The sequence below is a fragment of the Taudactylus pleione genome, unplaced genomic scaffold, assembly GCF_031769625.1.
Source record: "Taudactylus pleione unplaced genomic scaffold, aTauple2 ptg000306l, whole genome shotgun sequence".
Classification (NCBI taxonomy): Eukaryota; Metazoa; Chordata; class Amphibia; order Anura; family Myobatrachidae; genus Taudactylus; species Taudactylus pleione.
This window is the reverse complement of record NW_028284707.1, coordinates 9,745,575-9,771,391: the sequence shown is the minus strand read 5'-3', so window position 1 is coordinate 9,771,391 and position 25,817 is coordinate 9,745,575. Positions and strand designations below refer to the sequence as shown.

At 48.4% G+C, this 25,817-nt stretch overlaps 2 protein-coding genes across 3 annotated transcripts in view; one reads left to right on the top strand and one right to left on the bottom strand.

Annotated features, from left to right (window-relative positions):
• NSMCE2 (NSE2 SUMO ligase component of SMC5/6 complex) overlaps nt 1-7,317 on the bottom strand; it is a 263,255-nt gene extending 255,938 nt beyond the window's left edge. Inside the window, exons 1-2 of the mRNA XM_088442265.1 lie at nt 7,163-7,317; nt 2,467-2,614 (exon numbers count right to left, since the gene is read on the bottom strand). Coding sequence (XP_088298391.1) covers nt 2,467-2,614; nt 7,163-7,240 — 226 coding nt within the window. The 5' untranslated portion in view covers nt 7,241-7,317. The remainder of the gene's footprint in view (nt 1-2,466; nt 2,615-7,162) is intronic.
• Nucleotides 7,282-25,817, top strand: part of WASHC5 (WASH complex subunit 5) — a 63,016-nt gene continuing 44,480 nt past the window's right edge. For both annotated transcript variants that reach the window (XM_088442264.1, XM_088442263.1), the window contains exons 1-6: nt 7,282-7,388; nt 10,551-10,768; nt 12,909-13,054; nt 16,452-16,536; nt 17,426-17,526; nt 20,586-20,778. In XM_088442264.1, the coding sequence (XP_088298390.1) occupies nt 10,583-10,768; nt 12,909-13,054; nt 16,452-16,536; nt 17,426-17,526; nt 20,586-20,778 (711 nt within the window). In that variant the 5' untranslated portion in view covers nt 7,282-7,388; nt 10,551-10,582. The remainder of the gene's footprint in view (nt 7,389-10,550; nt 10,769-12,908; nt 13,055-16,451; nt 16,537-17,425; nt 17,527-20,585; nt 20,779-25,817) is intronic.

The window sequence follows — 25,817 nt, the reverse complement described above, 5'->3', positions numbered from 1 at the left end:
TGATACCGCTTACTGACACGGTAAGGAACATGGTAGTGGTGATACCGCTTACTGACACGGTAAGGAATATGGTAAAAGATCTGACGTGTTCTCTATTATAGTAGTTCTCAAGCTCGTTCCTCAGGACCCCACACAGGTCACGTTTTCCAGTTCACCCAGCAGGAGCACAGGTGTATTCATTACTCAATAATCTAAAGTCATTAAGTCGATCATCTAAAGCAGTATTTCCCAACCTCGGTTCTCAAAGCATAAGTGAGATCCATGCTAGGGCACAGATGGTTACATCAAAATATCTGAGGTTCTAATTAAGACACCTGTGCTCACGTATGGCTATCTTTAAAACTTGGACTGTTAAGGCCCCCATACATCAGCAATTGATTGCAGCAATCGTGCCATTGATTGTGTATAAAAATCTTTCCCTTATTCAATCGATTGCAGATTGCCATAATCGACTGAAAAAGGGAAAGATTTTTATACACAATCAATGGCACGATTGCTGCAATCAATTGCTGATGTATGGGGGCCTTTAGTGTGCCTTGAGGAATGTTTGGGAACCCCCTGATTTAAAGGCTGACAAATCTCTTGCGTTTAAACTCCAGACACAATTACTAAATGAGGTATTCCCAAACTCAGCCATCAGGCCACACCAGTGGTGAGGATTTAAATCTACCAACGTGCCTATATACAATGGAGGGGGTACATATTTACCAAGCCACCGATTACATGATTAACTAGAATGATGCACTATACAATACTCAGATGTGTGTAGGTGATCTGCTAGGCCGTGAATAATCTCTGTTTATCAGGGTTGCTATAAGAGGAAGTTTTATGTGACTTATCTGGCTTTAATTGGCACTTCAAATATATACAGCATCATCCTTTGAACCTTGGCATACTGTATATCTGATTTCCCTGGACCACATGCGGTTACTACTGACAACTGCACTTGCTTTTTCCTGTTACTTAACTCTGATTGTATATCTAATCATTGTATATCTAATCACTCTGATATGACTAACAAACATTGCAGGTTGTTTTTCTGTACTATTTGTTCACAAGGATAGGTTGGTGCATCATTGGATACTCACGTGGTTTCAGAATTTGACAAGCCACAAACTATACTAGAAAGGATTTCCATGTACAACTATATAAGAAAGTCTTATACTTCTGCCTGTATGATTTACTATGAATTGTTGGGTACTTAATGTCACAGAATAATATCCTTTGAATCATAAGCTCTCGGGAACATATTGAGGAATCATTCTAATAGGTGCAGGGGGATATACATGTTACAGTGACCAAAACATTGATAATAGCTCCAACAAAACTCTATATCGAAGGCTTCTCAGAGAGTATTTAGTATTTATTTATATCACAAACACCAGGGGGGTATAATTACTAACGTGCAGGTTTATACAAGTGGAGATGTTGCCCATGGCAGCCAATCAGATTCTACTCAACACTTTCTAGAAGATAATAGCTAGAATCTGACTGGTTGCTATGGGCAACATCTCCACTTCTAAAAACCTGCACCTTAGTAAGTACACCCCCAGGAGTCTTGTAGCAATCTTTATTTCCATATTTGTATCATTATTAGATTGCACAACTATTGTAATATTTCACCAAGAGTACAAATTGTTATATGTTGTAAAAATAAAAGTCGTCTCCTATATTCCACCTACACATATCTACTCAGACCAGGCTAATGCCCCTCTTGGAATGGAACAGTTCCCTGCACATAAGGAAAGGTGTGATTGGTACATCCTCCACTAAATCCACCCCTCCCACCTACACGTGTGATAAATACCTGTCTGTACTTAGTGACGTCATTGGGTTTGGTGATACCCCGTGTGCTGCACTCACCCTGTCACCCCTCCTATGGTCTGCCCTCGAAAAGGGGTGTGACCTTGTGCTAAAGAAGCCACGCCCGCCCTGATGCATGTGAAGGGGGCGTGTCTAGGTGTCACAACACCGTTCTAGTCATAATGGGGTAGATGCCGCGTGCTTGCATCACCATTGCTCACCGCCTGGTGACCCCATCCGAGGGGGGTGACACCAAAACAGCAGAGCAGCTTAGGTATTGTGGTGTCACCCGATGCATCCCACACCCCCCTAGTCATGTCACTGTCTGTACTGTCCCAGGTTTTAAAGTGATGAGAATGATCCAAAAACCCATCCGCTGTATTTCTATGTAGGCAGAGTAATCATTTGAACGTTTTTGGAGATGCCAATTCTGCAGGAGGCGGTGTAAGCAGAGCAGCACAGGCCGCACCGATAACCTTACCTCCAGCAATCATTTTTACAAGCAATAAAAATCACAGGGAGTGGCTGTTACATACAATATTATCTAGAGGGCAGAGATTAGACATGATGTGATCGCTACAATTTGCCTGATGTTTATCAACTTGGATTAAAACATTAGGAATATAAGATTCAGGGAGGAATGACAAAAAACAAACCACTTACAGCCTGTCTGAAGAAGATCTAAGGCCACTCCTGTTGTAATGTCCATCCCTGTGTCTATATACGCTTGGCAGTCCTTCAGGGATGAGAGGGACGTATCCACAGAGGAGAAGGAGATTGATGAGGCAGCACGACCAGCCATGTCTTTTCCCTAGTAAAAAAAACCCCAAAAAAACACATCATTTGGAAATACTTGTCATATTTACTGCGTGTTCTATAGTTAGTGATCACTCTAGGTCCGGAGCGGGGCAGGGCCGAAAAGGGGGCGGTGCCACAAGAACAGGGGGCATGTCCTTAAGGTACACCCCTTTTTATCGCTCTTGGGGGCGTGTCCGGCACTTACGGACATGCTGGGCTGCCCCCAAGCTCTCCACTCACTGTGAAAAAATGCGGCATCAATTCACCGGTGGTGAGCGCTGCACCACAACTATTTTCCACCCGCAGGACACGGTGGCCCACGGGCAGAGACGGCAACCAGCAGGGCGCCATCATAAGGGCAGGGAGCATTTTCCCGTTTTGAAATTGGACAGGATGTGGCGCCCTGCTAAAACAGCCTAGTGGGAATGCTATATACTCTAGGAACCTGTCACAGCAGTCTTGCCATATATCCGCTGCACTTCACACTGCCCCCTTCTGGTAAGAAAAAAAAGAAATAGAAGAGGGGCGGGTGAACCGAGCAGCTTGGCTCCTTGTTGATAAGGGGCAGTACGCTCGCAAGTGGGTCGATGTTCCCCACTGTGCATGCACACGACGGTGGGAGCTCCGTCGTGCGCATGCGCGAGACCCGGACTGCGACAGCCAAGCTGACGCTCCGGGTCTCGCACCAAAGGGGGCGTGCTGTCGATGGTGAGTGACAGCACGCCCCCTTTGGTGGGCGTGCCTGCCAGACGGAGGCGTTGGGAACGCCTACCGTCTGAAGCCGGCCCCACTGACATCACTAGTGATGTCAGTGGGAGTGATTTTGGCTCTGATAGAGCCAAAATCACTCCAGAACTTGTGGCTGGGAAACCCTACCGCAGGGCTTCCGTCGCAAGTCCGATGGTCGCGATGGTCAAGACCATCGCGACCATCTTTTTGTACGCTCGTATATGCTGTGGGTGGTCACCCACAGCTATACGAGCGTCCAGGAGGACGCTCCATTTTAATGGAGGAGGGCCCTGATTCAGAGCGTGCGCTCTGGTCAGAGCGACCGGCTCTGAATCAGGCCCTTATACAGCAAGACACTAAAGAGCTCACACTGCCGACCTCGGAAACTTCTGTATGTCACTACCGGATCCACCTACCCCCTTAATGACAATTCTGTCGCATACAGAGTCACACAATTTCTCCCAGCTTCATGTTAGTCTGGACAGTATAACATGCAGGGCATTGTCTTATCAGGCAGAGCAGCTAATTTATGTTACTCTAGACAGAGACAGAGGTTCCCAAAGTCACCAAAATACAGTCCACATTTTAAGGATATCCATGCTTGAGCAAAGGTGACTTAAATAGTACCTCAGTCAATTTGATTTAACCATCTGGACTCAAGCATGGATATCCTTAAAACTCTTGACTTTAATGGCGGACTTTGGGCACCTCTGCTCTAGGACACAGGTTCTCCAACTCGGTCCTCAGGATCCTGTGAGGAGACCTGGAGGACGAGTGAAATAACCTGTGGATCTTTTAAAATGTGTCAGTTAGTAATGAATAAACCTGTGCACCTGGAGGGTGACGTGGAAATAGTGAAATCTGTTTGGTGTCCCAAGGACGGAGTTTAAGAACCACTGCACTAAGAAATGATGCACCTCTGCATTACATATACAGTAAATTCCCACCTATACTATCCCCCACTGAATGACACTCACTCATACCCCTTTCATACTTGCTGTAATAACCCAGGTTACTGTGCTGTGTGAAAGGGCCAGGTAGAGCATTACACACTAATAATAATAATATTGTACGGAGAGAGCCGCATCACATCTTATCACGGTCCAACAACACCGCACCGAAATGACAGAAGGACATAGCACAGCGGTTATTACTGCTGGCTCAGTCATAGGTTCTATTTCCAGCCAGGCCTCTATCTGGGAATGGGTATGATATACGGCCGGCGGTTCGATTCCCGTCAGCGGCAGCCCGACAGGAGCAGAGTGCGACGCAGAGGAAGCCCGACAGCGCTGGAAATCCCGATCGTGGATAGGTAAGTATCCACTAACCTAACCCCCCTAACCCTCCTTAGGGGTGCCTAACCCTAACTTCCCCCCCAAGTGCCTAACCCTAACCACCCCCTTCCCCGCTGCCTAAACCTAAGTCCCCCGGGGGGGTGCCTAACCCTAACCCTCCCTCCCCCTAGCCTAACCCTAACCCTCCCGGGGGGGTGCCTAACCCTAAGTCCCCCCCGGGGAGCCCTAAACCTAACCCTCCCCCCCCTCCGCGGCTGTCCGCTCGCGGCGCCCGGCATCACTACGATCGTGATGCCGGGCGCCGGTTCCCGGCGTCGGGGAAATGCGGGCGTCTACATTTCACCCTTGCCGGGATAAGACAGTCGGGAAGCCGGCTGCCGGTATATAGGCAGTCGGCTTCCCGATTGCTTCCCTCTATCTGTGTGGGGTTTGTATGTTCTACGTTGTGTTTGCATGGGTTTCCTCGAACAGTCCAAAAACATACTAATAGATTTACTTGCTGCTGCTGAGACTGGAGCCTAAGATTATATACTAGTAATTTGGGCCCAGAATTTGCTGGGTCAGCCTGGCCCTACGCTATACTTAACCAGGGCTGGCACTACAGAGCTTTCCTTTCTCACCTGGACGCAAACTTGTCCCGGTCTGTTGAAGCATTGGAAGCCGGAGCACATGAAGGAGATAGAACGTATTTGTTTATGGTTATTTTTATAGCGCAGATATTACGGGACGGAGTTCACAATATATGTTCCTTACCACATGTACACATAGCGTTCCCGCTAGGCTGTTTCACATACACATAGGTTGTTTCCCGCTGAATTAGCCTGCGGGTGCCGTCCTCATCCGCGAGTCGCAGTGTCCCGCAGGTGGGGAAAAACTGCGGTGTAGCGGTCACCGCCAGTGAATGGATGCCATGCCCAGCATCCAGTCACAATGATAGCAGTGCTTGAGGGCAGCCCAGCATGTCCATAAGTGCCAGGCACTTTTGTCAAGAGTGACAAAAAGGGGATGCATCTTAAAGACACGCCCCTTTTTCCTTGGCAACGCCTTGCCACACACACACGTGCCCTTTCTCTAGGTCTGGCGCCCTGCCCAGCACCGGCCTAGAGTGGACACTATACACACACTAGGAGCCTGATTCAGAGTTGTGCGCAATCCTGATGTTTTGCACACAACTCCAAAGGCATGTGCAGAAGGGGTCCTGCGTCGTCGCACACAGTGCCCCCTAAGTTGCAGCCTGATTGACAGGCTGCAGCTGTTTGGGAGCTGAGAGGGGGTGGCACTGGGCAGCGTCCCTGAAAACAGGGGGCGTGACACCCCCGTTTACTGGCCTCGGCTACGGATGTGAGATAGCCATTCTGAGTAACCTGTTCTCACTAACAATCCGATGCAAAGTACCCGGATGCAGCAGCGGGTCAAACAGAAGGTTTCTATTAACACAGCGATAGCATATTTAGGGGGAGATGTACTAAGCCTTGGAGAGAGATAAAGTAGCAGCCAATCAGCTCCTGTCATTTCTCAAACACAGCCTGTAAAATAACAGCTAGGAGCCGATTGGTTGGTACTTTGGGCCTGATTCAGAGCCGGACGTTCTGAATCAGGGCCCTCCTACCTAAACTTGGAGTGGCCTAAGACCATCGGGCTTGCGACGAGACCCTGCGGTAGGGTCTCGGTGACTACAAGCCCTGGAGTGATTTCACTCCCACTGACATCACTAGTGATGTCAGTGGGGCCGGACCCAGACGGTAGGCGTTCCCACGGGAACGCCTCCGTCTGGCAGCCACGCCCACCAAAGGGGGCGTGCTGTCAATCAACATCAACAGCACACCCCCTTTGGGACGAGACCCAGAGCGACGGCTTCCCTGTCGCTAGCCGGGTCTCGCGCATGACGGAGCAGCCTCCGTCGTGCGCATGCGCACTAGGGCACCATCGACCCGCTTGCGAGTGGGTCTGAATCAGGCCCTTTATCTCTCTCTAACGCTTAGCACATCGCCCCCTTACACACAGCAGCTGCAGCTACGCGTAATACGTACAAGTCTGCATCAGGTCCTAGGTTTAAATTTCTTGACAGAAGCCAATTAACCTACCAGTATGTTTTTGGAGCATGGGTGGAAACAGGAGCACCAGAAGGAAACCCACACAAGCACAGAGAGAACATACAAACTCCATCCAGATAGTGCCTTGGACATGAACTGAACTCGTGAGGACTTCAGTAATGCTGACCACTACGCCAGATGTGCTGCCCCAATGATATAATAGTCTCTGTACATAGCAGTATTGGTGCTATATAAGAAATAATATAATAATAGTTGAAAAGCACATAAGGAAGCCTACCATAGGTCCCATGTATCTAGCAAGCAGGCATGTACAGAACATAATAATAATAATAATAATAATAATAATAACAGACAGCTGTTGTAATCAGGAAGTGACCTCCCAATGTTTCCTAACATCACAAATAATAACAAAAGAGGCCTCCCCCATGCTCTGTCACAGGCGCGGCGAGTGGCTCCTTCCCGCATGCTGCAGCTCCTTCCTACCTGGGTCTCGGCGTGCTGTGACACTGCTCCAGCGGCGGGATTCTCCCCCTCAGCAGGCCGCCATGTGGCTGTTACCATGGCAGCGGCTGGCGCGCAGGGCTGTCATCAGCGGGGCCGGGATGGTCACATGACAGCGGGGTCATGTGACGGGGGTGCTGACTGCTGGGGGCTTCCTGCCTGGGACAGAGCGCTGCTGCTGCTGCTGAGGAATCAGCCCCCAATACAGGTAACACCTTGTCCTCCTGATCAGGGTCACCTCTCTCCTAATACAGATAACACAGGGGCCCCTGTTCCTGATCAGGGTCACCTCTCCTAATACAGATAACACAGGGGCCCCTGTTCCTGATCAGGGTCACCTCTCTCCTAATACAGATAACACAGGGGCCCCTGTTCCTGATCAGGGTCAGCTCTCCCTTCCTATATGACCCCTCATCCAATACAGGCAACACCTGCTACCTAAGAGAAATAAGGGGCTCATTTATCAACAAGTTTTATCATTCATAATGAGTGATAAAACTCATTGTGTATGATAAATAGTGCTCCAGCCAATCAGCGGAATCGGTATGAAATACCGGCTGATGCATGGCCGGCAGTTCGATTCCCAGCAGCGTCAGTCCGACAGATGCAGAGATCCCGGCAGCGGCAGCGAAATCCCGATCGTCCCTAGGTAAGTACAAACTAACCTAACCCCCCTAACCCTAACCCTCCTTAGGGATGCCTAACCCTAACCTCCCCCCCAGTGCCTAACTCTAATCCCCCCTCTAAGTGCCTAAAATAACCCCCCCCTTCCCTGCTGCCTGACCCTAAGTCCCCCGGGGGGTGCCTAACCCTAACCTCCCCCACTGGGTTGCCTAATCCTAACCCCCCCTTCCCCTAGCCTAACCCTCCTGCCTAACCCTAAGTCCCTCCCGGGTGCCCTAAACCTCCCTCCCGCGGCTATCTGCTCACGGCGCCCGGCATCCCTTCGATCGGGATGCCAGGTGCCGGTCTTCCGGCGTCGGAAAAATTACAGATGTCTAGATTTAGACGCCTGTCATTTAACCCTCGCCGGGATAAAGCAATCGGGAAGCCGGCTGTCGGGCTTACGTCAGCCGGTTTCCCGATTGAATACCCAATCAGCTCCCAGCTGGCATTTATCAAACTGATGACAGTTGGAAGCTGATTGGATGGAGCACCATTATTATACGCAGCGAGTTATAGCACTCGTTGTAGGCGGGATGTACTAAACTGAAAAATGTGATAAACCCCAAGAAAATGCAGTTTTTGGGTTTTTTTGCGCTTTTCCTATATGTACTAAGCCATTCTGGTGCTTCGTCCCAGGGGGTTACACCATTTTCAGGTGACATTAGCCAATAGAAGCCTGTGGGCTTCTTTTTAGGACTCCCCCCTGAGAGGGATCCAATCAGATCCCTCTCTTCTCTTCCCCCCCCCCCCCCTACGGCGTGCATGTCCTTCTGCGCAGGAGGACTCCAGAGAGACTTAAATCGCAAAGAACAGCTCTTATCGGGAGAACTGCCCTTTGCGATTTAAATCGCATTTCTAAGTACATACCACCGTAATCAACCGCCATATGTACCCCATAAGAGGCAGGATGTAGCGCTTTGCAGATGCGCTGCTTAGTACATCTCGCCCTATGAATGATAAAACTCACTGATAAATAAGGTCCTAGATTAGTTTTATATAGAAATGAGAATTGCTACAGAGCCTATAGCTGTAACCACCTGGTATATTCATCTACTCTATGCCTACGTATAGTATTAGGCAGCAATTAAAGGAAGGCAGAGGAATGCAGGCTTATTAGTGCTGTTATCTGCACCTTCTGTTTCATGTCCGTGCATGTTATTTACTTCTATCATAGGCCCTGATTCAGAGCCGCTCGTAAGCGGCCGCTCGTTCGTTCCGAGCCATGTTTGCCCAACTGCGCATGCGTACGGATCGTAATACGCATGCGCGAACCAGTCAGTGCGGCCGAAAATCGTTTGTTCGCTAAATAGCGAATGCCTGCTAATTTGAGTGACAGGATGAGGCGTATGTGGTTGGTAACAGGGGAAGGTGCTTGAAAACGGGGAGTGGAGATCCGAACGCAGGCGTGCTTAAAGGTCAAAACGGGCGTTTTATGGGTGTGCATAATTAATACAGCAGCGTCACTGACCACGTCACTGGGTTATTTTATAGTCAGAACTGCTCGCAAGATTGTGGTAGGAAAAACCAACCACAAGAATAGCGAGCAGTTCATACGCTGGTCGATGTACTCGATTAATCTAATAAATAGCGGACATGACGTAGGATGCGAGCGGCCAGGGGGCGTAGTTATCAAAAAACGACCGCAAGTTTTGTTCGCTCGTTCAGACATAGAGGCGTGAACAGACCGCAAAGAGCGAACGGTTCATTTGAATAGCCACCCCTTTTTTCGGAACAAACGACCGCAAATAGCGTCCGGCTCTGAATCAGGCCCATAGTCCCCAGAATGTACAGTGCAGCGTAATATGTTGGGGCTTTATCGCTCTACCTCTGCTCTATGCAGCTGATTTATCTTCTAGCGTCCGGCCGTCCGTGTGATGTTGATCTAATTCTCCATACTGTATATTGCTTTGTGAAATGATCTGTGTACATTCTCTTGTGAATGACGCTTTTCATATTGTGTAGCCAGGCGCAGTTACAGTAAGGGCACGTGGTGTGTTGGGCAAATTGAGTGAATTGTGACAGCAGAACTTATAGGATAAAACAGAAATCCACATTTCCTTCTTAGTGACAGATATCTGCAACCAACTAGCACAATGTAACAGTAAGCACTTAGGCGTGGGCAGTAAGCGGCCCTCCAGCTGTTGTAGAACTACACATACTAGCATGCCCTGCTACAGTTCCAACATAGAAAAACTGTGGCAGGACATGCTGGGATTTGTAGTTCTACAACAGCTGGTGGGTCACTTATTGCCCAGGGTCTGATGCAGATTCATGCACAAGTCAGTTTCACGGATAAATCTTGCGTGTTTTCACGCTACGTATGCACCGCGCCCAGGCGTGTGTAACCCCGTCACGTGACTGAAGGGGCATTCGAACACCGGCTATGTTTAGTTTGGACCGATCAACGTAATTTCAGGCTGGGCAGACTTGTGGTTACACCTTTTTTTTAGTTGCATCTTTTACCCAGGCATAGGGCTGATGATGGTTATGAAACTAAGGGTACGAATGGGGTAGTCTGGGCACATATAGGCAAATATCTACATTAAGTTCTATGCATACAGTTATGGATGGCTTGTTTTCACTTCTGCATTGGTGCCTTATTGTACAGATTAGGATGAAAATTATTCTTTACTACTGTTATTTTTTTTTTCGCTCCTATTTTTATTGCTGTAACATTTGTGAATGTTGTGTTCTTTGTGTTTAGATGCGTGGTCCAGCTGCAGAAAGTGAATAAACATGGTTGACTTTCTGGCAGAGAACAACCTTTGTGGACAGGCCATCCTGCGCATTGTCTCTCGGGGTAACGCTATTATTGCTGAGCTGCTGAGACTCTCCGAGTTTGTGCCCGCTGTCTTCAGACTTAAGGATAAGGCCGAGCAGCAGAAATATGGAGAGATCATATATGATTTCAGTTACTTCAAGGTAAGCGGGTAGATGATTTGCCTCCTGATTTTATGTTCTGTATCTATTCTATATAATTTTAGACAGAAATATTTAATTTTTATGCAGTTCGTTACCTTTAACCTTGGCGAAACGCGTGTGGGCAATAAGCTGTGCGCTACCATGTATAGAAATATGAATGAGAATGTGTTTACCCTGAGAGAGCACAGGCTGAAGTATGGGAATTACACCAGAAAGGACTAGTTTACAGTAGAAACTCGATTGGCACAGGAACGTGGTCTTCATTTTATTAGTGTACCACTTAGACAAGTAACAATTTAGTGCGGTCTTATATCTGAGTGAGAATAACACTACGGTTTAAAATTAAAGAGCGAACCCACAAATGTGCAGTTAGAAAGTTGAATAAACTGAATCTGCTAAACTAATTCAAAATAATGCATCTTAGGCCTCGGTTGACTTCGCCGCGCTGTTTGTTCTGACATTTGGCAGTTAAGTCTGAAAATGCTGGTTATCGCGACTTAACACAAGTGTTTAGTCACGTAAACCGACATTCTCTGACGAAAGTGTCGGCCGCGCGGCTGTTAGCACCGCGCTAAGCAGGAAAACAGCGGCCGGCACTTTTGTCGGATTTCTTCTCAGGGGGGTGCAAGAAGAAATCCTTGAGTCGAATGAAACAGCGCACCGAATTGAATAGCTCCGGGAGCTTCCTCCCAGGGTTATTCGGCATCGCGCTGAATTGAATTGAGCCCAGACACCTCTATCACTAGCACCTTATCTTCAGACTAACCCTGATCCATGCTAGCGTAATTATGCACAAAAGCAAATTAGATTATGTATGATAGACTTAAGCACATGAGCAGGGTACAAAGTTAATGAGAAATGACATATTAGAATCTCTGTTATGTATTAAGAAGTAACGTGTCATGTATACCTCTTTACCACCAAATCCTGGGTCCAGCCCAAGACGCTGAACACTGGTTTCAAGCCATGTCACAGCGGATTGAACCCCGTTTACACCGCAGGCTGGACCCAGGATATTGCTGGGGCTTACCTCGGCAGGTGTTTGGAGATGTCATATTCTCACCGGGAATGCAGTCCTCCCTATGCTGTAAATGGGTCCTTGGCCAGATGACATGGGATACCTGTTTCACTGAGCCTTACCCAGGTCTTTCCCGTGTAAAACCCTGCCCGAAACCTAGGAAGGACATTTTGGCAGCAGTGGAAAAGGGATATGAATTGACAAAGATCTTTGCAATATTCTGTACTGTAAAAGTGAAACGAAAATTGCTACAATGAAAAATATTGGCACTATAGAGTTTTCTAAACATATGCTCTAAACCATCATGACTGTGGGACTACAATTCCCAGAATGCAGTTGAACAAAAGCTGAACAGGTTGATGCTGTCTACGTAGGCATTTCATATATGCGTCATGGTCAGATACAGTCATCAATGCTTAATTGGAAATGATTTGCTGTGCTGGGTCCTCGTAATCCCTTGACAACAGAGAGTAGTGATCCTGTGAGAGGTCACACGGGTGCTTTGTCTCCATCATGGAACCTGGGTGATACTAAAGGTGCATACACACGTAACGATTTTTTGACCGATTTAACTATAATGACATTGTTATCGTTCAATCGTTGAAAAAATCGTTAAGTTTCTGAGTTATAACGAACGATTATCGTTCATGAGCGTTCCCCTTAGTAGTTTATTCTGACTGACCAACTGAACGATTTTCATTAAGGGAAGTTACAAAAATCGTTTTGTAGTTCAAAAAATCGTTCATTGCACTTTAAAAAAAATCTGACAGAAAATCATTCATAAAATCGTTGGCAACAAAATCGTTATGTGTGTATGCAGCTTAATGGTGCATACACATGGTCAGATTTTTCTTCAGATCTGAACGATAACTATTTAAAAAATCGTTCAATCCTTCATATCTGTAGGAAAATCTGACATGTCTGAACGATGAAAGATACCCGTTCCCGATGGTCAGATAACGATATCTGACATCTGATGTGTTTGCAGTCAGATGTGGACGATTCCATTCATTTTAATGCAGTCAAAAATCGCTGGTCAAATCGTTCATCTGACAAATCTGACCGTGTGTATGCACCATTAGACCTGCACAGGGCACACTTTAATGTAGTTTGTCTCCACAGGGCCCTGAGAACTGGGAGGGGAGGTTGGAGGCCAAGCCGGAGCTTCAGGATCTGGACGAGGAATTCCGGGAAAACAACATAGAAATTCTAACAAGATTTTACCTGGCTTTTGAAGGTGTCCACAAGTATATTATGGATATCATTAGGTATGTCAGTTATATGTCCTGCAATTTTATGTTTCCGCTTGTAAATGACTGAACAGATCTTCGTATGGAAGCCACAGCTATATTCCTGGAAAGTATGTTTAAGAAAAATAGTTTTCTGGTCTTTTTGTGCTTTTGAATGTCAGTGTGATGTTGATGTTGTCACTCCATGGGAACTGAGATGTGTTCTGTATGTCACAGTAGATGATATCAATTATACATTCTTCTAAAAAAGGCAATGAGACTAGAGAAAAATCTGCAAAACGTATCCAGCTACGCGTTGCCTACAGCATTAACTATCAGCTCTCCTCTCTGCCTAGGGCCTGATTCATCACGGATTGCAACTGCGTACGCAGATCGGTCGATGGTGCGTACTGTGCATGCGTATGCACCGCAATGCGCGTGCGTGACTTAGTATTGCGATCGCACTGCGATCACTCACGCAGATACAAAGCCATCGCAGAGTGAGTGACGGGAGGTCAGCGTTGGGGGGTGGTGACGGAGGATTGGTCCTAAAAACACAGGCGCTCCTGTCCACTGGAACGCTGTTATTTGGGTGTACATTTATTAGCCACTGCGTTGGCATAGGTAGCTTGAGTACCCACTGTGTGCGACGAGGCAATTTCGGAGACAGGTCAAACTTGCTGTAATTCTGCGTGAGGGGCCGATGTCACTCGATGTTCCCGATGTATACGCAGGACTGCTAGGTCTTTCGGATGTGAGATAGCGCTAGTGGGCGTCTCTACATGGCTGTACGACGGCTTTGCGACTGCATTCATTAGCATATTTTCACAGCAGACCTGAGGGCGTAATCGCAGCTGCGTTCGCAATAGATGCGTAGTGAATCAGGCCCAATATCCTGCCATATATACCCAACAAATAAACCCCATCCACTTGTAGTGTTCATACTAGCACCCTGCACCTGTCACAACTCATGCAGTTCCTCTTTCCTGCCTGGGGTGTCCCTCTGCTCTGGTGCTTCTCGCACACTCTAGTCTGTAGCTCAGTGTTTTGCATCAGCGGAGTGTGCTAGAAACACCAGAGCAGAGAGCAACACCCCCAGATAGGAAAGTAGAACTGCACAGGTTGTGACAGGTGCAGGGTGCTAGAATTAACACTACGACGTGTGTCACAAAACTCCCTATGGGGTTTATGTTCTAGCCTGTGAGATTCCTGAGAGTCGGGCTGTATTTATAAAGCAGCAATCATTGAAAATGCAGCCAGACTCGCGGGAATCTCACCCCTGTCTGCATCTCGCAGCTATTACATAAAACCCCTATGACCGCGTACCATGGTGGAATGCATAGCTCTTATTGCTATCAACATTATATTTGTAATATATAAATTACTTGCTGATGTGCAATACTGTGAGTCTTTGGGGGGGGGGATTCAATTCATTGAGATGGGCATGATTCACTGTACCGGAATGACAAATCACATCCCCCTACATCACAAGTTTACCTCCCACCTGTTAGTGGAGCGCAGGAAAGCTTGAGATGCCAGGGCTAACCGTATTTGGCTGATATATGCGCTACCGGGCATCACGGCAATGAATTCCCCCCTTTGTGTCTACTAATTACTGGCACTGTCTGCTGGTAAGTGTCATTTGTTAGAGACGCTCACCCTGCTTGCTGCTTGAGGGGGGAGGGGATCACGGGCACTGTATGAATACAAAGGGAATGGTCGAACCCTTGCCAAATTATCAGCCTGATGTCAGTGGTGTCTGTACAACGGGAGTAGCTTTCACAATATATAGTCCAAATCCCCTGGCAGTTCAATGGTGAGGCCGCGGCGATCCAATGATGATCCAGGGAGCAGCGATCCACTGACAGTGCGATGGTGATCCACTGATGGTCCAGTGGTGCAGCGATCCACTGACAGTCCGATGGTGATCCAGTGATGGTCCAGTGGTGCAGCGATCCACTGACAGTCCGATGGTGATCCAGTGATGGTCCAGTGTTGCAGCGATCCACTGACAGTCCGATGGTGATCCAGTGATGGTCCAGTGGTGAAACGATTCACTGACCGTCAGATGGTGAGCGATCCATTGATGGCAGTGTTCTTGCCCGGCTGTTTTCTGCGGGCGCATCACCCAGCAGAAACATACTGCCGCCCGGCACTTTTCCCCGTTGACCCCCGCTGTCCCCCTTTGTGGAACGCAACTAAAGAAGCCTCCGATCACTTTAGAGGCCAGCGTTCCCAGTGATGCACTGACGTGACGGAGGAGCCTGCCCCGCTCGCCTGCTGGATCTAGTTAGATCCAGTCAGCGCGAGGCAGCAGCGAGCGGCCAGCAAGTAAAATGTAAGTGCCGGGACCAGGACCAGTCTGGGGGCACTATTTAAGCCTGGGGGCACTGCATAAAGGGGCCAGCCTGGGGGCACTGCATAAAGGGGCCAGCCTGGGGGCACTGCATAAAGGGGCCAGCCTGGGGGCACTGCATAAAGGGGCCAGCCTGGGGGCACTGCATAAAGGGGCCAGCCTGGGGGCACTGCATAAAGGGGCCAGCCTGGGGGCACTGCATAAGGGGCCAGCCTGGGGGCACTATTTAAGCCTGGGGGCACTGCATAAAGGGTCCAGCCTAGGGGTACTGCATAAGCGACACTTTAAACCTGGGGCACTGCATAAGGGGTCAGCCTGGGGGCACTATTTAAGCCTAGGGGCACTACATAAGGGACCAGTCTGCGGGCACTACATAGGGGCACTACTTCAGCCAGGGGGCACTGCATAAGGGCAAAGCTAAACTACAGGGGGCAATGCATAAAGGGGCACTGTATAAAGGGCATAAATACAGGGGGCACTGTATAATGGGCACTTTTGACTGAGAGCCAGTGGGGGAGCAGCCTGAGACATGTCGGGCTGGATTGGTCTGGGAGGTACCCCTTTTCCCAGCGCGCGCATAATTGCGAAGGCCCCCACCTGGCTACTTTTGGATGCCACCCGGCTGGAAAAATTTCTGGGGAGAACACTGGATGGTTTAGGGTGCAGCGATTCACTGACAGTCCGATGGTGATCCAGTGATGGTCCAGTGGTGCTGTGATCCACTAAGCATCTTGCACAGAGGTTTTTTTTTTGTAGATCATTTCATTTCAGGTATTGGATGCACTGTAATAATGAATGGATCTAAACACTTAGGGCTATATTTACTAAAGTGAGAGTTTTTAGAAATGGAGATGTTGCCCATAGCAACCAATCATATTCTAGCTATTATCTTCTAGAAGGTGCTCGTTAAGTGTTACGTAGAATCTGATTGGTTGCTATGGGCTACATCTCCACTTCTAAAAACTCTCACTTTAGTAAATATACTCCTTATTCTAGATCATATCGGTCTTTCACAATCTAAATATAATAAGGGTGCATATCCTTTATACTTTCTTATATTGTAGTGTCTCTCTATTACAGGTATCTGGAAGATCTTAATGAAGGAATTTATATCCAGCAAACCTTGGAAACTGTACTTCTCAATGAGGATGGGAAACAGCTATTAGTGAGTAATAGTGATACGTTGGTATTGTGTATAGTGCATGTGGAAGTCAGCGCAGTAGATTTGTCCGATAGATTCTCAAGCTGGAAAGTAAATCTGATGCATAGTGTAAGGGATGCATAGTGTAAGTGATGCATAGTAATCCTGGGGTTAATGTCAGCAAAACAGCACTGTACCATCTTTAGGTCTTAGCGCTTCATGTAGTGTTTAATCTGGAGATGCGCTGTTTGCATACACACAACAAGGTTCCTGCACCCTCGCACACCCGTGTCTGTATTGTGAGTTACACGCATCCTAAAATATAGGCAACTTTATATCTAGCGAATAGATGTGTCCAGAGCAAAAATACATCAGTCGCCACCATCATCATCAACTCTAAATCATGCAACTGGTTCACATTGGCGGAAAATGTCCTCCTGTACACAGGGCAAGTGCAAGATACATTGAACGCACACACTGATGCTAGTTCTGCACATGTGCGAGCACGCCAGCTTCACGCATTACAGATGTGACCTCATACACCTCTCCTATTTACGCCATACGGATCGTGATGCATAGCGCGGCTTAGATGCTCCTCCAGGGAAACGATCCCCAGGCTCTATTACTACTTTCTGAGTTTAGCGTTTTATTCAAAATCACTTCTAGTGTCGTAGGCATAGAAGATTAGTATTTTTGACGCAAAGGAACTTGTATAAGGTCACAGATTAAGCATAACTCATTGGTCCCCAGTCTTTTGCCTTTTTACCCAGGGTAATAACCCAGTTGCATGCAGAGCCAGGGTACTCGTGCATTGTACTTTTGTTATGCGGATAAGATGCATATTTTGATGTATTTGGTAACATATATAGTAATAGAAAAAAAAAAAGAATGAACTTGCTATGTATCTGGACAGTGTGAAGCTCTGTACCTGTATGGGGTAATGCTCCTGGCCATCGATCAGAAGATTGAGGGAGAGGTGCGGGAGAGAATGCTGGTCTCGTACTACAGATACAGGTATAACTCACAAAGTGCAACAGCTGCTTAATAGATCATTTTAAGTCTCTCTATACTTTGCAATGTGTTTCTGGGTCTCTATGCTAGGTGATTCCCTACAGTGATATTCAACACATTTATTTAGAATCTTCCCAAGAATGGACAAACAAGCATTCAGGCCCGATCCAGAGTGATAACTATGCCACTTAGTGTAGTGCATCTTGTATGGAAAATGGGCATGCATGGTTCTGCTATTTAGTCCTGACCTTACCAGGAGAATTGGGTTCTAACATAGACCAAGTACAGCGAAGATGTGTTTGTGCGATTGAGAACAGATGCAGAATGACTGGTATATAGCTTGAAAAAGTCCAAAGTGTTGGACGGAACTAGTTGCTGCCTTGCTTACCTTCACGTTGTCCAGACTGAGCTCAAGAGGCTTTCCTTCCCACCAAGCACCCTGATGTGAGGTTTGCGATTCTCTAAGATGCGGCGTATCTGCTGATCCTGGCACACTGCATGCCCTAGTGCTAACTGCTACAGCACTTGGTCCCAATACTATAGCCGGCGGGACCCAGCAGTGAGAGTGAGCCGCAGGACATTTGAGGTCCGGGTAGGATCCAACACAGAGAGTTGCGGCAGAGCGCTACAACAACACAGAGAGTTGCGGCAGAGCGCTACAACAACACAGAGAGTTGCGGCAGAGCGCAACAACAACACAGCTGCGGCAGAGCGCTCCAACAACACAGGGAGCTGCGGCAGAGCGCTCCAACAACACAGGGAGCTGCGGCAGAGCGCTCCAACAACACAGGGAGCTGCGGCAGAGCGCTCCAACAACACAGGGAGCTGCGGCAGAGCGCTCCAACAACACAGGGAGCTGCGGCAGAGCGCTCCAACAACGCAAGGAGCTGCCGCAGAGCGCTCCAACAATGCAGGGAGCTGCCGCAGAGCGCTCCAACAACACAGGGAGCTGCCGCAGAGCGCTACAACAACACAGGATCAGTAACTAAGGCCCTGATTCAGAGCCAGACGCTCTGACCAGAGTGCTCGCTCTGAATCAGGGCCCACCTCCATTAATATGGAGCGTCCTCCTGGACGCTCGTATAGCTGTGGGTCACCACCCACAGCATATACGAGCATCGCGACCATCGAAACTGTGAGCAGAAGCCTGCGGTTGAGTTTTTCAACCGCAAGGCCTGGAGTGATTTTGGCTCTATCAGAGCCACTGACATCACTAGTGATGTCAGTGGGGCCGGCTTCAGACGGTAGGCGTTCCCTTGGGAACGCCTCCGTCTGGCAGGCACGCCCCCGGCACGCCCACCAAAGGGGGCGTGCTGTCAGTCAACATCGACAGCACGCCCCCTTTGATGAGACACTACGAGCGAAGGAAAGTCCTTCGCTCGTCGCGTCTCGCGCATGCGCACGACGGAGCTCCCTCCGTCGTGCGCATGCGCAGTGCAGACCATCGACCCACTTGCGAGCGGACAGCCGCTCACGAGTGGGTCTGAATGAGGGCCAAAGTCTTTTGGTGTTGGAAAGAATTTATTAAAGCAGCCCGTGCTTGTGCTATGAAACTATGTTACACACAGACATTAAGCAGTCCATTGACATTTTACATGATCCTCTGTTTCTCCTTATCCGGTCTACACTTATAGATTTCATCTGCCTCATTTATATACATATCCAGCTGGGCTTTTATTCACTACCATTTTCATGTTGTATGTATGGTTTATGTGTCATTATTTTTACATGCGAGTACATTGTATGATCAGCAGCGCTGATTCCATGTATATGCCAGACTGAACACAGATACATTGTTGCAGTGACTACTCAGTTGTTTTTACTGTATAGCAAAATATTTTTATTGTTACAATAAATTATTATACTGTGTCAGTTGGTGGCTGTTTCTATCCAGCGCATGTTTTTTTTCTTTTTAATGTGACTGGCATATATGCCTGAGAACCAAATTATCTGCTGGTGGTCAAGGGCAGGTGTAAGTAGCGGATTATGATGGCCGCCACTAATAGCGAGTCGCTTGTGACTGGCTATTTGGGAATTCTCCGCTGAGGATGACTATTGCTTTCTTCTTTGCTCGAGCATTTAGTATGCTTTATGTCTGCATGATTAAGCAAATGTCTGCCTGTCTTTCCCTCTTATGCAAATGTGGCTTTGTTCTTTGTTACATTGGAGAAGTATTTAAAGTTTTGTTGATGCCTAACAGCATCATTATATATACTATAAGACGAACAAGGTATAAAAATATATATCTGTAGCAAACATCATATTTTCTTTCAGTGCTAGGTGATTTCATTGTCCTCCTACATGGTATTGCAATTCTGTGTAATACATTTTTCTGCCACCAGATGTCACATTGAGATTATTATACAATGTATTTCTGGTGAATGAAAGTACACAGTGCATGCAGATTGTCCTTTATGAATCAAATGACTTGTTGCATCCCAGTTAAATTAATGAATTAGCAGTGTCTAGGCAGAGCTCACTGTACATCACTTGCAGAAAAAAAAATGCACCCTAGGCTAAATTGCAAGTGATTGACTGTTACTTCTGCTCACCCACAAATAATGAAATGGTCGCTATGCCACCCATCCCGAAATCCTCAAATGATCCCAGCGCTATACAACATGGGCTGGTTTCCAGGGTTAAGTGTGTCCCTCCCACCCAGCCCCTCACACTCCAAATGGCTTCCAGCCACGTGTGTTTCCCGATACCTTTCACCCGTGGGGCTTGGGACTCCTGTAAAGGCAACTTTAATGAACAAGGGTCTATATAGTGTGTGTGTGTGTAAATATATATAAGTTATTTTACAATGAAGTTTCTGCCAATTGATATTCTGCTGTGGACCTATGGGGTCTGTTGGATGTTGTAAAGCTGCTATGTTAAAACTTTTAATGCGCTGGGTGGTGATGATATTAAACAAAGACAATTAAGTTGAGTACTGGAGAGATCCCTTCTACTTTGTGAAATATATATAGTGTGTGTCAGAAAACTTCGGTCCCCTGCCAGACCGTGTAGAGACATCCAACAATCCATCAAATTAAAATCAGCTGTTCTTGGTAATTCAGTGCAGCCAGATCCTCTGCCGACTCCAACATGGACGACATCTGCAAGCTGCTGCGGAGCACAGGCTATTCCAGCCAGCCAGGGTCCAAGCGTCCTCCAAACTACCCTGAAAGCTACTTCAGCCGGGTGCCCATCAGCGAGACTTTCGTCAGCATGGTGATTGCCAGGCTGAGATCGGATGATATTTATAATCAGGTGAGATCTTTAGCAGCGTATTCATGTATCGTAACGGCTTTCCTCTCCCTGATTATACTAATGTAGTACTTACAGGACCTGGCGTAACGCATGGTTCTCTGGCTGTGAGTCACTGCTTTCCTCTCCCTGATTATACTAATGTAGTACTTAGGGGAACTGGTGTAACGCATGGTTCTCTGGCTGTGAGTCATTGCTTTCCTCTCCCTGATTATACTAATGTAGTACTTACAGGCCCTGGTGTAACGCATGGTTCTCTGGCTGTGAGTCACTGCTTTCCTCTCCCTGATTATACTAATGTAGTACTTACAGGCCCTGGTGTAACGCATGGTTCTCTGGCTGTGAGTCACGGCTTTCCTCTCCCTGATTATACTAATGTAGTACTTACAGGACCTGCTGTAACGCATGGTTCTCTGGCTGTCAGTCACGGCTTTCCTCTCCCTGATTACACTAATGTAGTACTTACAGGACCTGGTGTAACGCATGGTTCTCTGGCTGTGAGTCATTGCTTTCCTCTCCCTGATTATAATAATGTAGTACTTACAGGCCCTGGTGTAACGCATGGTTCTCTGGCTGTGAGTCACTGCTTTCCTCTCCCTGATGATTATACTAATGTAGTACTTACAGGCCCTGGTGTAACGCATGGTTCTCTGGCTGTGAGTCACTGCTTTCCTCTCCCTGATTATACTAATGTAGTACTTACAGGCCCTGGTGTAACGCATGGTTCTCTGGCTGTGAGTCACTGCTTTCCTCTCCCTGATGATTATACTAATGTAGTACTTACAGGCCCTGGTGTAACGCATGGTTCTCTGGCTGTGAGTCACTGCTTTCCTCTCCCTGATTATACTAATGTAGTACTTACAGGCCCTGGTGTAACGCATGGTTGTCTGGCTGTGAGTCACTGCTTTCCTCTCCCTGATTTCTCCTTCATCCACTAGGGGACACTGGAGCTTCATGACAGTGGGGTATAGACGGTGGGTTGAGTTGAGCCTGGCACTTTAAAAATCTACAAGTGTGACTGGCTCCTCCCCCTCTATGCCCCATCAACCCCAGTTTTTAGAATGTGCCCGAGTAGAGCCGGTGCACAGGGGCTGTCTCCAGCCCTTATATTAATTTTATATAGAAAGAATCAAAGTCACAAGAGGACAGGCAGACTGTTAGCTGTGACAGTCTGCCTGCATCGTGGGAGCCGCCAGAGAGGGGACCACACGGCTACTGCAGCCTGTGTCCGGTCACCCTATGGAGGGGAGGCTGCTTTAGGCAGTTAGGAGTCATCAGACTCAGCGGGGCCCGCCACAGCTACCAATGGCTTGTGTCCGGGTCCCCGCTCTCCCCTCACTGCCCAGCGCTCTGGCCGCAGCAGCTCGGTGAGTAGCACACCTCTCCTGACTAGCAGGAGAGGTGAAAATAACTGCTGGGTCTGAAAACAGCGCGCGGCTGTCAGCCCCCGCTGTCAGTTGCCACGCTGGTGTTGTGATAGAACACCGGCGCTGGCTGTTAGGTAGGCGCGCTCACAGCGGTCCTGCCTCTGCGTGCCGGTGCTTGTGTAAAAGGCACCGGCACGGTTATCACTGGCGGCGGTCGTGCCGCTTGCCCCCGCTGTTAGTGCGGGGACAGAACGTCCCACTGTATAAGTGTATGCCGCGCGCATACAAAGCGGCGGCCATTAGGGGAGGAGCTTATGGGTCCCTCCTCCTCTTCCTCCTTCACTGCCTGGGCTAGTTTGGCGCGCTCTGAACGGGAGTGGCGCCTCAGACTGCAGGCACTGAGCGGAGGGGGAGAGGAGCAGATGAGAGCATCTACAGGGGGTCTGTAAATACAGAGGGTGGTTTTAACTACTTTCTGGTCCTATTGATTGCTCCTCCCTTATATGCCTGTCTGCCCCTGTTACTGAGTTGCATTTTCTTGAAATTCTGCTCCTCTTATACTGCTCTGCATGCAATTTGAGTAGCATTATTATTGAAATTCTGCTCCTCCCTTATTGCTCTGTCTGCTCCCATACTTGAGTAGCATTATTATTGTAATTCTGCTTCTCCCTATACTTCTTCTGCATTCCTGAATTGTATGTGGTGCTTGTCTGTGAGTACATGATGACATCCAGGACAGAAAAAACTGCATCACAAAAGCTGTTTGCCTGCACTAAGTGCAGGAAGAAGTTTACCCATGCTCGCTCCGAAGGGTCTTCCCTGTGCGAGACATGTGAAGCAGACAGTGCTAACACGCAGTCTGTCACTCCCTCCTTCATAAATAGTTTGGCCGGGGTCATGGCGGACCTTTCTTCTGAATTAGCCGCTTCCCGTAGGGAACGGGAGTCTGCCAGAGATCTACCTGGCACATCTCACCCTTCTTTTCTAGCAGAACCAGCGTGGGCTCAGAATTTAGTCCGCTCGGTGAATAGCCTTGCTCAAGTGATGGGTTCTGCGTCTAAAGCTCCTGAAGCTACGGTAAGTCGCTCTTCTAAAAAGAGGGCTCTTCCGGCGGTTCTCCAGTCGGATGAGGAGTCGGCAGCGGATCACTCGTCTCAGGAGGAAGGGGAGATGCTGGACGAATCAGACGTAGAGACTTACTCACAAGAACCTGAGGCATTGCAAGGTATTGACGCACTCATTCTAGCGGTAAGGGAAGTTCTTAAGATTTCTGGCCAGGAAGCTCCAGAATCGTTAGAAGACTCCTTATTTGCCAGGTCACAGAAGATGGCCGTCACATTCCCTGTTTCTCTCCAGTTGGATGAACAGATGACGGCAGCCTGGCAGAATCCGGACCGTAAATTCCAGATTCCTAAGCGTTTCTTCTCTCTTTACCCATTTCCTGCGGAAAATAGGAAGAGGTGGGAGACCCCGCCACCTGTGGATTCTTCGGTTTCTCGGTTGTCAAAGAAGACCACGTTACCTGTTCCAGGAGCTACTACATTGAAGGAAACCTCAGAGCGGAGATTAGAAACCACTTTGAAATCCATTTATACGGCCGCAGGTGCACTTCTCCGCCCGGCCTTGGTAGGATCTTGGGTCAACAAGGCTGTGGAAAAGTGGGCGGAACAATTGACTGAGGGTCTTAGATCCAGCACTCCGCGAGCAGATCTGATTACCTTGGCAGAACATATTCAGGAGTCTGCTGTATACTTAGGAGACGCCTCCAGAGATATCGGCCAGGTAGGCGCTAGGATTTCTGCTTCGGCGGTCTCTGCTCGCCGGGCACTTTGGCTTCGTGCCTGGCAAGCGGATGCGGAGTCAAAAAGAGCAGTGGAAGCTCTTCCTTTCACAGGCGATATTTTATTTGGTCCAGAGCTGGACAAATGGATTTCGCTGGCCACTGGAGGTAAGAGTACTTTTCTACCTTCATCAGCACCTCCTCCGCGTCGCTCGTTTAGGGGACCTTCCTTTCGTTCCTTTCGAGCATCGGCAAGATTTCAGGGACGATCGCGAGGTTCGTCTTCAGCGGGGCGAGGAGGCCGTACTAGAGGACGTCAAGCAAATATTGGCCGCCGTCCAGATCCCAAGCCAGCAGACAAGCCTGTGGCATGACGGGCTCCCATCCCATCTCGGAAATCCGAAGGTGGGGGCACGCCTCCAGCGTTTCTCGGAGGTTTGGAGACGGACTTCTCCAGACACTTGGGTTCGAAATCTGGTATCTCAGGGGTACAAGATCGAGTTCGCTTTCACTCCTCCTCGGCGTTATTTTACAACAGGTTTGCCCGTCGATCCCTTGAAGCAACTAATTTTGCGTCAAGCGATCGAGAAACTTTTGCTGGCCGAGGTCCTTGTGGCGGTTCCCACTGCACAAAGGCAACAAGGGTTTTACTCAAACCTTTTTGTGGTTCCGAAACCAGATGGGTCAGTCAGACCCATTTTGAATCTGAAATCATTGAACCAGTATCTTTCATTTCACAGGTTCAAGATGGAATCTCTCCATTCTGTCATTGCAGGACTAGAGGCAGAAGAGTTTCTGGTGTCGATAGATATCAAGGACGCCTATCTGCATGTCCCAATTTGGGTTCCTCACCAGGCTTTCCTCAGATTTGCCATCAGGGAAGCTCATTTCCAGTTTCAGGCCCTGCCATTCGGTCTCTCGTCAGCTCCCAGGGTATTCACCAAAGTGATGGCCGTCATGGTGTCTCACTTGCGCTCTCGGGGGGTGACGATAGTTCTGTACCTAGACGATTTACTCATCAAGGCTCCGACGGCAGAAGTCCTTTTACACCAAGTGTCCCTTACACATCAGATTCTCATTCAACATGGATGGATTGTGAACTTCCAGAAGTCTCAGTTGATGCCGTCCCAGAGACTTCAGTTCCTAGGAATGATTCTAGACACTGTTCTGCTTCGTATATTCTTGCCAAGGGACAAGGCCATAGCCATACAGGAGCTGGTTCGTCTAGTGCTCAGACCCAGGAAAGTATCTGTGCATCTTTGCATCCGTCTCCTGGGGAAAATGGTGGCTTCCTTCGAGGCCATCCAATTCGGCAGATTTCACTCCAGAATATTTCAACTGGATCTTCTGTCTCAGTGGTCCGGGTCCCACCTACAGATGCATCGGCTGGTGCGTCTGTCTCCCCGGACCCGCATATCCTTGCTCTGGTGGCTTCGGACGGAGCATCTGTTAGCGGGTCGCCGCTTCGGAATTTGGAATTGGACCTTGGTCACCACGGACGCCAGCCTCCGCGGATGGGGAGCGGTGGTTCTGGACAATCACTTCCAGGGGCTTTGGTCGCAGCAGGAGTCCCTCTTACCAATCAATGTTCTCGAACTGCGGGCAGTCTACAGAGCTTTGATACAGGCTGCTCCTCTGTTACGAGGACTTCCGGTTCGGATACAATCAGACAACGCCACGGCAGTGGCATACATAAATCGCCAAGGGGGAACCCGCAGTCGGATGGCAATGAGAGAAGCCAGTCGCATCCTTCTGTGGGCAGAAAGACACGTAGAGGTCATTTCAGCAGTGTTTATTCCGGGGGTCGACAACTGGGAAGCGGACTACCTCAGTCGTCAGGATCTTCATCCCGGGGAGTGGTCCCTTCATCCCGAGGTCTTTCATCAACTGGTTTG